The following is a 14,609-nucleotide window of genomic DNA, read 5'->3' as shown; positions in this document are numbered from 1 at the left end:
ATAGCGACTGCAGTGCCCCCCCGGGACCGGCAGGGGGCGCGGAGCGGCTGCAGCGGCGCTTTGGAGCCTGCAGGGGGCGCGAGGGGGGGGGGGGAGGGGGAGGAGGGGGGGCTCACGGCTGCAGCGCCGCTTGGGACCGACAGGGGGCGCGGCTGCAGAGGCGCTATGGGGCCGGCAGGGGGGCGCTGAGGTGGGTGGAGCGGCTGCAGTGGCGCTTTGGAGCCTGCAGGGGGCGCGCGAGGTGGGAGGGGGCGGGTCTGGGGTGGGGGGCTGACGGCTGCAGGGCCTCCCCGGGGCTGGCGGGGGGCGCGCGCGCGGGAAGGCGCGTGCGCAGGGCGGGAGCTTGGTGGGGGGGGAGGGGCGCGCGCGCGGGAAGGCGCGTGCGCAGGGCGGGGAGCGCGGCGCGCGCCCGCGAGGCTCCTCGGAGGCGCCGCCGGTGCCGCTGCCCGGGGCTGGAATGAGCAGGTGGGGCCGCCCCCCCACCCCACACACACTCTCCCCGCGACCCCCCCCCTTCCCCACCCCCCCACCCCCCCCCCGGCGCTGCCTCGGCTTTCCCGGGAACGGCGGCTCCCGGTGCCGCCGCGGGGGGAGCAGGGAGCGAGCCCCGGGGCAGCGGCCGCGCCGGTGACCGCGCTCCCCGCGGGGCCTGCAGCGCCTTTCCCTCGATTTCCCTCTCGCCTCTCGTCCCGCCGGCTTCTTTCTCTCCCGAGCGCCTCCCTCTCCGGCGCTCCGGGACACGTTTTTAGGGTTGTTGTTTTTTTTTCCCCGTGTGGAAAAGGGAGCAGCTCCCAGGCGAGGAGGGAGCGGGATGGGGCAGTTCGGAGGGGGCTGTGCTGGGGCACAAAGCCCTTCGAGCCGCTCTGGTGTCGCAGCGCTGTGAGGGAGGCGATTTTTCCCCGCTGTTTGCTGAAGGGGTTTGTGCCGGCTCAGAGGGAAGGGTCTTCTCTGGCCTCGGCCCCTCCCCGGGCACCGAGCGAGCCCGTAGCCGGTAACGGAGGGAGCGGTGGCTGCTCTGACCTTGCGGAATTGCTGAGTCAGATGACGAATCACAGAATCACCAGGTTGGAAAGGACCCACCGGATCATCGAGTCCAACCGTTCCCATCAGGGAGACTGTTTACTGCTCCTCGAATCCTGGGGTCAGTTCTGGTCCCTCCCCACAAGAAGGATGTTGAGGCTCTGGAGCGAGTCCAGAGAAGAGCAACGAAGTTGGGGAAGGGGCTGGAGAACAAGAGGAGCGTCTGAGAGAGCTGGGGGTGTTTAGCCTGGAGAAGAGGAGGCTGAGGGGAGACCTCATTGCTCTCTGCAACTCCCTGAGAGGAGGTTGTGGAGAGGAGGGAGCTGGGCTCTTCTCCCAAGGGACAGGGGACAGGACGACCCCCTGGCCGTATCCCTGTCCTGACACAAGGACCATCCCCTGGCTGTGGTGGGGGGAGCAGCTGGTCCTGAGCCTGCATGGTGTGCTCGGATTTGCTTGTGCTCAGATTTGCTCCTCCACATTCCGCTCCCACAGGAGGGGTGCGAAATCCCCACCCTCCCGAGGGCAGAGGTGTTGGCCTTGGCAAGTCTGGTGGGGAGAGCCGTGCAGAAGGCTTTGGATGTGCAAACTGCTTTCAGAGTGCTTGTTCAAGCTTGCACGCCCTGTGCAAGGGGGGTTTCCCCTCAGTGCTGTGCTGGGCTCTGTTGTCTCCTCAGCCGGTGCTGGGGAGGCTGCCGCGATGTGGCTGATCTCTGGACTTTGTTCCTTCCCATCCCTTCATTTTTCCAAGCGCGGGGAGGGGATAAGCCTCCCTTCCCAAGGATGAGGAAGGTTGACCTGGACCATCCCCACCTCTCCTGTGAGGCTGGGCCCGCTGCCAGTGGTGGGGCCGGGGGTGTTATCGGGGCTGAGCTGGCTCCAGGAGAGGTCCCTGTCCCCCCCAAGGAGCAGCACGATTACAGGAGGGCTGCGCCTGCCCTGCATGGTGCCGATAGCGCAGCCCGAGCAAAGGTGCCCGTCCTTGCGCTGGGGCAGGGGGTCCCAGGGAGCCCCCCCGGAGCACCCCCAGCCCTGAGCGTGTCCTCGTTCTGTGTGTTGCAGGGGAACAACGCCATGGCCGAGGAGCCGCCGAGCCCCGGCAGGGGCATCACGCCGCTGCAGCAGATGCTGGCGTCGGGGACCGGTGCCATCCTCACCTCCCTTTTCGGTGAGGAGTGCGGGGAGCGGCGTGGGGGGCTGGTGTGGTGCGGGCTGGTGTGCTTAAAGGATGGTGTCGTTTCAGTGACGCCGCTGGACGTGGTGAAGATCCGTCTGCAGGCCCAGAGGACGCCCTTCTCCAAAGGTAACCCCGCTCGGGGCAGGCCAGGCTCCCCCTCCATCCCCAGCCAGCGAGCAGACCGTGCGGATGTCTCAGTTGGCAGAGCCAGTGATGGGGATTTCTCTGCTCCTGAGCGTGGGCCCGTCGCGAGGTCGCAGGTTACCGTGGGCCCCTCGTTCTGACAGGCTCGGGGGGCCCAGCTGGGGAAGCCGGGCTGATGCTCGGCTCCGTCTTTCCCGCTCCATGGTCCCGTGGTGAAGCTGAGCATGGTCTGTGCTGTGCCTGGCAGCCCCCTTCCCACCAGGGAGCTGGGTGGAGAGGCTCAGCCTGCTCACTCTTGGCCTTGCTGCCTTTGTGCTGGTCCCCATGCTGCTACCTGCGGCTCCTACAGGGCAGGAGAGACCCTGTGGGCTCTGCCCCTGCAATCTACCCCCCTCCCTGTGAGGGTAGCAGGCTGGGGCTGGTCCCAGGGGACTGGTTTGGTGACAACAGGGTCTGCTTGGGAAGTGCCTGCAGGGCCTTTCAGCCCCCTTCACCCAGGGAACTCTCCCACTGCCAGGCTCAGAGCTCACACGCATGTGTGTGCCTCAGCCTGGGGAGGTGGCACATCCCCTGTGTTGTCACTTAGTGTGTCCCCGTTGTGTATTTCAGTGTTTCCAGCATGGTCTGTGCCCTGGGGCTCTCAGCAGGCCTCATGTGAGTACGCCTGGGGCTCTGGGTAGTGCCTGTCGCCAGCAGCTTCACTTTCCCAAGCCTTGACCCCGGTTTCCTTCTCTGCTGGTGGCAGCTCGGGCTCCTCGGCTGAGGGGACGTCTCTCTCCGGTCTGTGGGCTGCAATTATCCCCAGCCCTGCTTTGGGGCTGGCCGTGCAGCGTACCTGGGTCGCTGCTGGGAGGGTCTGTTGTGCAACAGACCCGTCCGTGTCCTGCCTTGTCAGTCTGTCCTGTTTCTATATTGAAGTTCCCTGGGATCTTTGCCCCCCTGTTTGCTCCTTGCTGCCTGGCGTGAGAACGCAGTGGGGAGATCGTGCTGGCTCCCTGCAGCGCCAGGGCAGCGGAGCTGACGCTGAATCATACAATAGAATCATAGAATCACCAGGTTGGAAAAGACCCACTGGATCCTTGAGTCCAACCATTCCTATCAAATACTAACCCATGTCCCTCAGCACCTCATCCACCCGTCCCTTAAACCCCTCCAGGGAAGGTGACTCAACCCCCTCCCTGGGCAGCCTCTGCCACTGCCCAATGACCCTTTCCATGAATTTTTTTTTTCCTAATGTCCAGCCTGACCCTCCCCTGGTGGAGCTTGAGGCCATTCCCTCTCATCCTGGCCCCTGTCACTTGGGAGAAGAGCCCAGCTCCCTCCTCTTCAGCAAGTCATGAGCCTCCTGCCGTGCCCCCATCTCTGAGGGGGGCTGGATGCCCCCGCCTTGTGGGTCTCTTGGTCAGACCCTTGCTAGAGGGTCATTTCCTGGTCTTGGTCTGGGCCTGGTCCCCACCAGACTCAGGCGTTGAGGGTCTGGTTCTCTCCTGAAAGAGAGAGGGTCGCACGGGCTGGGCGTGGGGCAGAGGGGAAGGGGTTTCCTATCTAACAGTGATGCTGTTGCCTTCTCCCCCAGGGAAGTGTTTCCTCTACTGCAACGGCCTCATGGACCATCTGTACGTCTGCCAGAACGGCAATGGCTGCACTGCCTGGTACAAGGCCCCCACACGTTTCACTGGCACGCTGGTAAGGGCTGTGGGCAGGCCCCCTCCCTGGCCCAGAGGGGGTGTGTGCTGAGGGGATGCTTCCCCATTTGTCTCCTCTAACCCCTCTCCTGGTGCTCTGCTCTCTCCCCAGGATGCCTTTGTGAAGATCACGCGCTACGAGGGCATCAGGTCTCTGTGGAGCGGCCTGCCTCCCACCCTGTGAGTTTGGGCTCGGGGGAGGGGGACACACCTTGGGTGCTAACGCCTGCCTGGGCGCATGGTTTCTGTCCCAGGGCTCCCAACAGCCCCTGGGAGGGTGCACCCACCCCCCTCACACCCCTTCTCCTTGACAGGGTCATGGCTGTGCCAGCTACCGTGATTTATTTCACCACCTACGACCAGCTCCGGGACTACCTGCATGCTCGGACGGGGAGCCGGGGTCCCCACATCCCCTTGCTGGCTGGGGCCCTTGCCAGGTGTGAGTATCTTTCTTCTTCAGTGTCCCCCTGGGCCCACTCTGCATCCTTGCAGGAGGGCACAGCGGGTCTCTTGGGGCCCATGTTTGGTGCCACAGCATTTCGATGGCTCTGGGATGGCTGAGAGGAGGCTGAGGGGAGACCTCGTTGCTCTCTCCAACTCCCTGAAAGGAGGTTGTGGAGAGGAGGGAGCTGGGCTCTTCTCCCAAGGGACAGGGGACAGGACGAGAGGGAATGGCCTCAAGCTCCACCAGGGGAGGTTCAGGCTGGACATTAGCAAAAAATATTTCACGGCAAGGGTCATTGGTCCCTGGCAGAGGCTGCCCAGGGAGGGGGTTGAGTCCCCTTCCCTGGAGGGGTTTAAGGGCCGGGTGGACGAGGTGCTGAGGGACATGGGTTAGTGATTGATGGGAATGGTTGGACTCGCTGATCCAGTGGGTCTTTTCCAACCTGGTGATTCTATGATTCTGTAAAATGGAGCTGATGCCTGATGTTCCCTCCATTTCAGTGGGTGCCGTGACGCTCATCAGCCCCTTGGAGCTCATCCGCACCAAGATGCAGTCCCGCCAGCTCAGCTACCGGGAGCTGGGCCTCTGCATCCAGTCAGCGGTGGCTCAGGGTGGCTGGCTGTCCCTCTGGAGGGGCTGGGGACCCACTGTGCTCAGAGATGTCCCCTTCTCAGGTATGGCTGGGGCGGGACGGAGTGAGCAGCGGCGCTGGCGAGTGTGAGCCGGGGCAGCCCGGTGCTCGGGGAGGAGAGGGAGCTGTGGCTGGGTGCTGCCTCTCATAGCACTGGCGATTCTCATCTCGCAGCGCTCTACTGGTTTAACTACGAGCTGGTGAGGCAGTGGCTCTGCGGGTGGGCCCGTCTGGAGGAGGCCTCGTTCATGATCAGCTTTGCATCTGGGGCCATCTCTGGGACGGTGAGTTGGGGGCCCTGGGGGCTGCGCTGCTCAGAGCAGGAGGATTGGTGCTGCTGGGGAGCAAGGGTTGGCGCTGGCGATGGTGGAACTGGCCCCGCTAACCACCTGGCTGCTGCCGGCCTCGCAGGTGGCTGCGGTGCTGACGCTGCCCTTCGACGTGGTGAAGACCCAGCGGCAGATCGAGCTGGGAGACAGTGAGGTGCACCCAGGTGAGAGGCTGGGCTGTGGGCCTGGGGGGCAGCGGGGGCTCCCTGGGGTTACCCGGGCGTCCCCAGACTCTCACCCGCTCCCTTCTCCCTGCAGTCACAACCTCCAAGCCTTCCTCAACCTGGCTGCTCATGCAGCGCATCCGCGCCGAGTCTGGTACCCGGGGGCTGTTTGCAGGTAGGTCTGTGCCCTCTGCCCTGCCCTGAGCTGGGCTTTGCTTGCTCCCTGGGGTTACCGAGGGGCTAACGGCGCCGGCCTTGCAGGTTTCCTGCCCCGGGTCATCAAGGTGGCCCCTGCCTGCGCCATCATGATCAGCACCTATGAATTTGGCAAGACCTTCTTCCAGAAGCTGAACCAGGATCAGCGGCTGCGGGCGTTGTGAGCTGGGGCTGGGGCAGAGCTGGCTGCGGCTGGTGCTCCGGGGGGGCAGCGCTGACCCCGTGCCCAGCAACGCGCCCCGGGAGCAGCAGTCTGCGCTCAAGTGCCTTCGTGCTTCACTCTGCCTTGCTACTCCCCACGCACAGGGCCCTCCCCAGCCCCGCTGGGGCCGTCGGTGCCGGCTGCTGGGACACAGGGGAGGGCGTGGGGTGTGGAGTCCCCTGTGCTCATCCCTTGAGGCTGGATAGATGCTGCTGCTGGATCCGTGGATGCTCTGGGGAGGACAGGGTGCCCTAGGCAGGGCAGAAGATAAGAGCTGAGACTCTGGTGAGGACCAAATCCTTATAGGGGCTCGTCCACATGCACCTGCTGGCCCCAACGCCCCCTCCGCTGGAGTCTGCCCCTCCTCGCCCTCCGTCACGCACAGTGCCCCCTTGCCTGCTCTCCGTGGCTTGGGGGGACACGTCAGCCCCCTCTGGACTGCTCCACCCGCTCAGGGTGTCCCTGGCCCCTGGCAGACCCAGGGCCTGCACTCTGGGTGGGGACAGACCTCGCTGCTGCTCTGGGGGCGCTGGCAGGTGCTCTGGCAGCAAACCTCTGCCTGTGCCCTGTCCCTTGACCTGGGACTCCAGGGGGAAATTTCTCTTATTTTCTTAAATAAAATAGTGTTTGTCTCTTAGGACAAGGGTTTTTTTTTTTTCCCCCTGCTCCCTGTGTGCTGGGGCTGGGCAGAGCATCTCCACAAGTGACAGCTGCGTCCCTGCTGCTATCCACCTGCTCCCTGCCTGGGTTTTTGGGGGTGTGAGGAGACCCTGGGACTTCCTTGCACCCATGGTTGGTGGGGCAGTGGCTGCCCCATGTTTAGGTGACCTGTGTCCTGAAGGTGCTGCCCTTGTCCCCAGAACACGAGGGGTGTGGGGCTGAAGGACACGCGCTGGCCCCCTGTGTCCCCTGGCATCTCTGCCTGGGGTGGGACCTCGTGGCTGGGGTACGAGGGCTCTTTTCCTCCCTTTCCCCCCTCCTGGCTGGGGGAAGATCGCGAGGCCAGCTCGGATTGCTGCGTTTATTGATTCCTTTTGCTTCAACAAGGCCGAGGGGGTGGAATTAAAAACCAAAATCACCCCAAGCAACCCGAAACCCAGGGAAGGAGAGGAGAGGGGGTTTATCCCTGACAGAAGGGGGGTGTTGCAAGGAGGGATAGCTGCTCCCCAGCAGGGACCCTGGGGTGCAGGGGATGGGGGAGGCTGGGCACTAGAGGGCAGGCAGAGCCCGGCTGGGTGCCCGAGGACTGAGCAGGATGGACGTGGGGCTGTGCCTGGACCACCACTCTCGGAGGGCTTTGCCCCTGAGCCCCCTTCTTTACAGCAGTTGCTCCCGCTGTCCCCCACCCTGCCGCAGTTCATCCCCCCCCCCCAGCCCATCCCCAGCTCCTCTGGGTGCCAGTCCAACATCTCCCATCCCACCGCGTCCGTGCGTCCAGCCAGGGACGGTGCTGGGGGGCCGAGGCGCAGCAGGGGTTGGGGGGTCAAGATGGGGAGGGGGATCCTCGTCCCTTGGCCTCCCCAGGTGTTTCAGCAAGTCCCTCGTCGGTCGCAGGGAGGGGACGAGGTCAGTCCTCCGCCGTGGCTGGTCCGTGGGACGGCGACGGGGGTCTCAGCTGGGGCTGCGGGTCGGGCTGGCTTCGGTGCTGTCGCTCACCAGGCACTCGTTGGATTTGAGGCTGGCCAGGGACTTGCAGCTGGGCAGGGAGGCCAGGGAGCCGCAGAGCCCCAGCATGGAGGGCGTGGGGTCCTTCCCTGCGGGCACAGAGCGGGGTGCTGCTGTTGGGGGGGGGCTGTCACCCTGCACCCCAACCCTGCCCCAGGGGAAAGAGGATGGGGGGGCCACCTCTCCAGGAGGAACCTGGGCGTCCTCAGCGTGGGAAGGGGGTGCCCAGATGCCTGGGGGGCGTGTTGGGGGGCGTGCTGAGCCCCATGGGGTTCCCTATGGTGGGGGGGGGGTCTTACCCAAGGGCCCCCAGGGCTCGCCTTCGCGCTTGCCCTCGCCCAGGCGCTGGGAGTCGGAGCTGAGGCTGTTCTCGGCCGAGAGCTGGTCGGTGCTCACGAAGCTGTGCCTGCGGAGGGACGGCGCTGAGCCCCCCCCAGGGCCAGCCCTTCTCCCTGTCCCCCCCTCCCCGACTCCTAGGGCAGGTTTCCCCGGGATGGATGGGTGCTGGGTGCAGCTCTGTCCCCATCGCGGGGGTTACCTCCTGTAGAGCTTGCTGTCCGAGCCGCTCTCGTTGCCGTTGAGGGTCCCCAGTGAAGGCCACTGGTTCACCAGAGGCGTCACCATCTCCTTGGAGAGCTGGGTCAGCTGCGGGTTCTCGCAGGGGATCAGCCCCGTCCTGCACCAGAGGCAGATGCTCAGCACCCAGCACGGCTGTGAGTGCCGGGGAGCTGCTGGGTGATGTGGCTCCTGGGATATCGGGGGCCCGCCACGTCCCATGGGGACCTGCCACCTACCGTGTCCCGTGGGGTGTACGGGACACTTAGACCCCACCATGTCTTGCAGCACATGGGGACCCAGTGCTCACCCTGCCCCTCAGGGTCAGGGGGCTTCAGACACCCCCCACGCCTCCAGAATCCATGGGGCGCTTGCAAACCAGGGCATCACCCCCTCCCCGTGCCCCAGCATTCCCACGTCCCCACTCACAGCTGCTCCTGGAGCTCCAGGATGACGCCTTCCAGCTCCCTCTTCTCCAGCTGGTTCTGCACCATCACCTCCTCCAGACGCAGCTTCAGCCGCTTGTTCTCCGCCTCCAGGTCCTTCAGCTGCGACTCCCGCAGCCGCACCAGCTCCTCCAGGTACCCCTGCACGAAGCCACCATCAGCAGTGCCCACTGCTCCGTGTCCCCAGGGTAATAAGGAGAGGGCTGGGGACAAAGCACTGTGGGTACCGGGAGGGTTGCAGGGATGCTCCAGCCGAGAGCATCCCAGTGGGGTTGGTGCCCAGCCAGCCCCATCCCAGGTCCCTGGTACCTTTTGCGCGTAAACGATGCGAAACTTCTGCTCCATCTTGCGCCACTTGTTGTACCAGCTGTCCTCATCGGTGACCAGGGGCAGGTAGGGGTGCTCGGGGGAGCTGTCCTCGCTTGTGCTGCTCTCCACGCTGCCTCGCTCCTCCTCCTCACTCAGGTAGTCGTAGCTAGGGGAACGGGGCCTCAGCAGGCGCCGCGCTGCAGCAGGGGCTGGCACGTGTGGGGAGCCCGGCTGAGCTCCAGCGGGGTCCTCAGGGTTGGAAGAGTGGGGTCTCCACCCCAGGAGGGCACCACGGCTCTTACCTCTGCGTGAACTTCAAGTAGGGGGTGTAGTCAATGACCACGGGCGTCTTGCCATCCATCACCTCACCCTTCAGGCAGAAGCTGAGCGGCAGCAGAATCATAGAATCACAGAATCACCAGGTTGGAAAAGACCCACCAGATCATAGAGTCCAAACATTCCCATCAATCACTAAACCATGTCCCTCAGCACCTCGTACACCTGTCCCTTAAACCCCTCCAGGGAAGGGGACTCAACCCCCTCCCTGGGCAGCCTCTGACAGGGACCAATGACCCTTTCCATGAATTTTTTTTCCTAATGTCCCGCCTGAACCTCCCCTGGTGGAGCTTGAGGCCATTCCCTCTCATTCTGTCCCCTGTCCCTTGGGAGAAGAGCCCAGCTCCCTCCTCTCCACAACCTCCTTTCAGGGAGTTGCAGAGAGCAATGAGGTCTCCCCTCAGCCTCCTCTTCTCCAGGCTAAACACCCCCAGCTCTCTCAGCTGCTCCTCTTGTTCTCCAGCCCCTCACCAGCTTCGTTGCTCTTCTCTGGACTCGCTCCAGAGCCTCAACATCCTTCTTGTGGTGAGGGGCCCAGAACTGACCCCAGGATTCGAGGAGCGGTCTCCCCAGTGCCGAGTCCAGAGGGAGAAGAACCTCCCTGGCCCTGCTGGCCACGCCGTGTCTGATCCAAGCCAAGATGCCATTGGCCTTCTTGGCCACCTGGGCCCCCACTGGCTCCTGTTCAACCAACACCCCCAGGTCCTTCTCCTCCAGGCAGCTTCCAGCCAGACCTCTCCTAGTCTGTGGCTGCCCAGGGTTGTTGTGCCCCGAGGGCAGGAGGAGCAGAGGGTCGGGGCAGTCAGGGCAGGGTGCTCACAACCCACCACGCCGCCCGCCGCTACCTGAAGTCGATGGCGCTGAGCCCGATGAGCATCCCCGTCAGCACCGTCGACTCCTCCCGCAGCATGATGGCCCCGTCGTCGTAAAACCGCCTACAGGGAAAACCATCTCTGCACATGCACCCACCAGCACCCGAACCGCGCCATGGTGCCCACCCTCGCACACCCTTCGTGCTTGCAGGGTGGTGCCGGCGTGGCCGTGGCCGTGGGCTGCTCACCTGGTGGTCCGTGTGTCCCGCAGGGCTGTGGAGATGTACTCGGACATGCGCTTCTCCATCAGCGCCACGCGGATCCAAGCCCGGCCCTGCAAGGCATCGCCCCGCGGGGCAGCCCTGAGGATGAGGGCCACCCTCAGCTGTACCCCCACCACGCTTCGGGCTCCGTTTCCCCCCCATGTGGGGACCCACAGCTCCTGTTTCACTCCAGTGACCACATGAGATCCTTACAGGCTAAGATTGGGGCTGCGGGAGGGCAGAGGAAGGGATGGGGGCAGAGAGAGAAACAAGGATGGGAGAGGATGTGCCGGGGTGGAGATTGGAAGAGGATGGAGATGGGATGGGCATGGGGATGAGGAGAGGATGGAGATGGGATGGGCATGGGGAGAGGATGGAGATGGACAGGGAGAAGATGGAGATGGAGATGGGGATGAGGAGAGGATGGAGATGGATGGGCATGGGGATGGGGAGAGGATGGTGATAGGATGGACACGGGGCTGGAGATGGGATGGGCATGGGGATGGCAAGAGGATGGAGATGGATAGGGAGAGGATGGAGATGGGATGGGCATGGGGAAGGCAAGAGGATGGAGATGGATAGGGAAAGGATGGAGATGGGATGGAGATGGGATGGGCATGGGGATGAGGAGAGGATGGAGATGGGATGGACATGGGGATGAGGAGAGGATGGAGATAGGATGGGCATGGGCATGGGGAGAGGATGGAGATGGATGGGGAGAGGATGGAGATGGGATGGGCATGGGGAGAGGATGGAGATGGATGGGGAGAGGATGGAGATGGGATGGGGATGGGGGGAGGATGGGTCCGTGTGCCAGGGCCAGGGTGTGTAAGGAAAGAGGACCAGGAATGGGGATGGAGACATGGAAGCGACCAAAACAGAGATGGCACAGGGAATGGGGACAGGGACAGGGCTGGGACTGGCACCTTCCTGACCTTGGCCCTGGAGGTGCTGATGTTCTCCATGTTCTCGATGCTGCTGACGCAGTTGTTGGGGACCTTGCTGCAGGCCAGGCGGATGTAATCCCAAAACCCGCGCTGCCCATCCGAGCTGAACCAGCTGACGGGGCCTGCGGGGACCCAGGGGCTGCAGTCAGGGGCTGCTGTGGAGGCAAACCCTGCCAGCCTGAAAATCCCCACGCTGGAGCCCAGCCACGCTCCCCAGTGCGCTTGAGCATCCCCGCCCTCTGTGTCACCAGGATGGGGATGGGGACACGCTGGGTGCCTGTCTCCGCAGGCTGCCGTTACCTTTAAAACGGTGGCTGAGGATCTGCTCGAGGATGGCAGCAAAGTTAACAAACTCCTCGGAGGAGTCATCGATGGGATCTGCCGTGTATTTCTCCAGCAGGGTCTTCACTGAGAACCTGGCAAGAGGACGAGCACCGTGTGTAGGAGGGGATGGGCACCTTGCAGCCACCACTCCGCACACGTGAGGTTTTAAGCAACAAAGGGAGCTGGGCTCTTCTCCCAAGGGACAGGGGACAGGACAAGGGGGAATGGCCTCAAGCTCCACCAGGGGAGGTTCAGGCTGGACATTAGGAAAAAATATTTCACAGAAAGGGTGATTGGTCCCTGGCAGAGGCTGCCCAGGGAGGGGGTTGAGTCCCCTCCCCTGGAGGGGTTTAAGGGACGGGTGGACGAGGTGCTGAGGGACATGGGTTAGTGATTGACGGGAATGGTTGGACTCGATGACCCAGTGGGTCTCTTCCAACCTGGTCATTCTATGAGTCTATGAAAGCAAATCGCTTTTGCAGATGTTGGCGTTCAGGCCTGGCAGCGGGAAGAAGGCTGCAGGCTCGTTGACCCCTGCGTTCCTGCGTCCCCGGGGACCCCGGTGGGGCGGCTGCTGCTCCCTCCCCGTGCAAGTGGCCAGGAAGGGCGAACAAAGGCCCCCTTCCTCCCTGGCCGCACGCGGGCGGTGATGGTTTCCCCTTCCGCCCCGCCGCTCGTGCTCGGGGAAGAGCGATGCCGAAGACACGAGACCCACTGAGCCTGGCGGGATGGGGGAGGACGGGGCAGGTGTCTGCATGGGGGGGGGGATCGCCTGGTGCGTTGGGAGGGTGAGCCTGGGGATCCCCATGCGGGCAGGTAAAGGGTGTCTTATCACGGTAGCAGGGTCCGGAGACATCCTGATGGCAGGATGAGAGCTCTGGAGGTGCCCCAGGCCAGGGGGAGGAGATCCAGGGGGGTCCCCGCGTCGTGACAGAGGTGCCCGTGCCACGGCGAGGAGATTCAGGGGGCTCTCAGACCCCAAAGATGGGCCTGGAGGTCCCTGCTATGGTGACCCTGTGATCCTTGGGGTCCCCCACATTACCAGGGCCAGGCTCCGGCCGCAGCCCAGCACCCCCTAACCTGGGGCTGGGGGGGCATCACCGCATCCTTGTGCTTAGGGGCTGAGGACAGGCCGGGACCACCAGCTCCCCCCCATCCCGTCCCCCCCACCCCATCCCTGTCCTCGTCATTGTCCCCCAGCGCTGGTCCAGCCGGGCGTCGCCATGGCAACCCTCCATCCTCCATCCCTGCCGCCCGCATCCCTGCATCCCTGCCGCCCGGACTGGGGCCCTGACGTCACTTCCTTGCCCCCCCCAACCCGCAGGGGGGGTCCCCGACCCCAGACACCCCCCCCCTCGACCCCCCCGAGCCCCCCCGGAGCCCCTATGACCCCAACCCTCCCCACCCCCCGCCCCCCCATCCCCATCATCACCAGGATCCTCCGTGTTGCTGCTACATCCCAGCCCCCCCACCGCCCCCAGCCCCCCCTTTCCCGCATCCCCATCCTCCAAATCTGAATCTTCCCCCCCAAAAGCGACTGCAGCAGCAGCAAAAATAATAATAATAATAAAAAAAATACAGCATCACCACCCTCCCCAGCGCGAACAAACCTTGTGTGGGGGAAGAATTAACCCCCCTCCTCCTCCTCCCCTCCCTCTCCCTCCTCCCCATCCCCAGCAGCGGGGGTCCCTCTCCCCCCCCCCTCCCCCTCCCCGGTCCCCCCCCGACCTGCAGACGGTGATGAGGTTTTTCCTCTCCACGGCGACGTTCCTGGAAGAGGCTTTCTTGGAGGGGAGCCCCAGCGCCATGGCAGCCCGCACGCAGCCCGCTGCCATGCAGGGCGCTCGCGGGGCCGCGGCCGATGCCCCTTCTCGCCGGGGCTCCCCCCCCCTACACCCCCTTCTTCACCCCCCCCCCCCACCTCTTTCTCCGCGCAGGCTCCCCCCCCCCACACCCCGTGCGCCGCCCCCCCCGAGGGATGCGGGGCTGCTCCCGCCCCCCAAACCGCTCCCTGGGGAGGGAGGGGATGCGGGAAGCTCCCCCCCACCCCAAAAAAAAAAAAAGGCTGAGCTGGACGCCCCCCCCCGCCCTCTCTAGGCTTTGGGAGGGATGCTGAGCATCATAGATCCCTGCAGGGGTTGGACACCCCCCTGCAATGCACCCAGCCCCCTGCTTCCCCCCCGTGCCTCAGTTTCCCCACTGATGCGACAGGGAAATCGGGGTGGGGAGCAAGGGAGTATCCAGTTCACCCCCAGCCCTGCAATGCACCCAGCCCCCTGCTTTTTCGCCCCGTGCCTCAGTTTCCCCACTGATGCGACAGGGAAATTGGGGTGGGGAGCAAGGGAGTAAAGTGAGTGTCCAGCTGCCCCCCCGCCCAATGCACCCAGCCCCCTGCTTTTTCCCCCCGTGCCTCAGTTTCCCCACTGATGCGACAGGGAAATACAGGTGGGGAGCAAGGGAGTATCCGGTTCCCTCCCCCCCCAGCAAAGCTTCCAGCCCCCTGCCTCAGTTTCCCCACTGATGCAACAGGGAAATTGGGGTGGGAAGCAAGGGAGTATACAGTTCTCCCCCCTCAACCCATGCTCCCAGCCCCCTGCTTTTCCCCCGCTGTGCCTCAGTTTCCCCACTGATGCAGCAGGGAAATCAGGGTGGGGAGCACGTGAGTAAAGTGAGTGTCCAGTCTCCCCGTCTCCATCCCCCCTCAATACTCCCAGACCCCTGCTTTCCCCCCATGCCTCAGTTTCCCCACTGATGCGACAGGGAAATTGGGGTGGGGAGCAAGGGAGTATCCAGTTTCCATCCCCCCAGCAACGCACCCAGCCCCCTGCTTTCCCCCCGTGCCTCAGTTTCCCCACTGATGCGAGAGGGGAATCGGAGTGGGGAGCAAGGGAGTATCCAGTTCCCCTCCAGATAAACCAGAGTCACCCTGGGAGGAGAAA

The 14,609-nt window shown here is 64.2% G+C and overlaps 2 protein-coding genes across 5 annotated transcripts; one reads left to right on the top strand and one right to left on the bottom strand.

Moving 5' to 3' along the window:
• The first annotated feature begins 390 nt into the window (after positions 1-390).
• On the top strand, positions 391-6,650 carry SLC25A39 (solute carrier family 25 member 39). Of its 3 annotated transcripts, XM_069877315.1 has the most exons (12): positions 422-465; positions 2,083-2,188; positions 2,264-2,323; positions 2,951-2,995; positions 3,918-4,027; positions 4,139-4,206; positions 4,341-4,465; positions 4,972-5,145; positions 5,277-5,386; positions 5,514-5,595; positions 5,690-5,770; positions 5,857-6,650. In XM_069877315.1, the coding sequence occupies exons 2-12, from the start codon at positions 2,095-2,097 to the stop codon at positions 5,973-5,975; spliced, it is 1,068 nt and encodes a 355-aa protein (XP_069733416.1). In that variant the 5' UTR covers positions 422-465; positions 2,083-2,094; the 3' UTR covers positions 5,976-6,650. The 3 variants fall into 3 exon arrangements, with proteins under 3 accessions (XP_069733415.1, XP_069733416.1, XP_069733414.1); XM_069877314.1 differs by lacking the exon at positions 2,951-2,995 and having other exon boundaries at positions 391-465; XM_069877313.1 differs by lacking the exons at positions 422-465; positions 2,083-2,188; positions 2,264-2,323 and having other exon boundaries at positions 2,551-2,995.
• Positions 6,651-7,091: 441 nt separating this feature from the next.
• On the bottom strand, positions 7,092-13,550 carry RUNDC3A (RUN domain containing 3A). 2 transcript variants are annotated; one of them, XM_069877311.1, is made up of 11 exons: positions 13,399-13,550; positions 11,647-11,762; positions 11,335-11,468; positions 10,385-10,470; positions 10,170-10,259; positions 9,291-9,371; positions 8,989-9,154; positions 8,663-8,820; positions 8,217-8,354; positions 7,978-8,084; positions 7,376-7,767 (listed from the first exon to the last, which is right to left on the bottom strand). In XM_069877311.1, the coding sequence occupies exons 1-11, from the start codon at positions 13,503-13,505 to the stop codon at positions 7,625-7,627; spliced, it is 1,326 nt and encodes a 441-aa protein (XP_069733412.1). In that variant the 5' UTR covers positions 13,506-13,550; the 3' UTR covers positions 7,376-7,624. The 2 variants fall into 2 exon arrangements, with proteins under 2 accessions (XP_069733413.1, XP_069733412.1); XM_069877312.1 differs by lacking the exon at positions 7,978-8,084 and having other exon boundaries at positions 7,092-7,767.
• Positions 13,551-14,609: the final 1,059 nt, after the last annotated feature.

This window comes from Phaenicophaeus curvirostris, chromosome 26, assembly GCF_032191515.1.
Source record: "Phaenicophaeus curvirostris isolate KB17595 chromosome 26, BPBGC_Pcur_1.0, whole genome shotgun sequence".
NCBI lineage: Eukaryota > Metazoa > Chordata > Aves > Cuculiformes > Cuculidae > Phaenicophaeus > Phaenicophaeus curvirostris.
The sequence above is the reverse complement of the archived record's forward strand: the minus strand, read 5'-3'. Positions and strand labels throughout refer to the sequence as shown.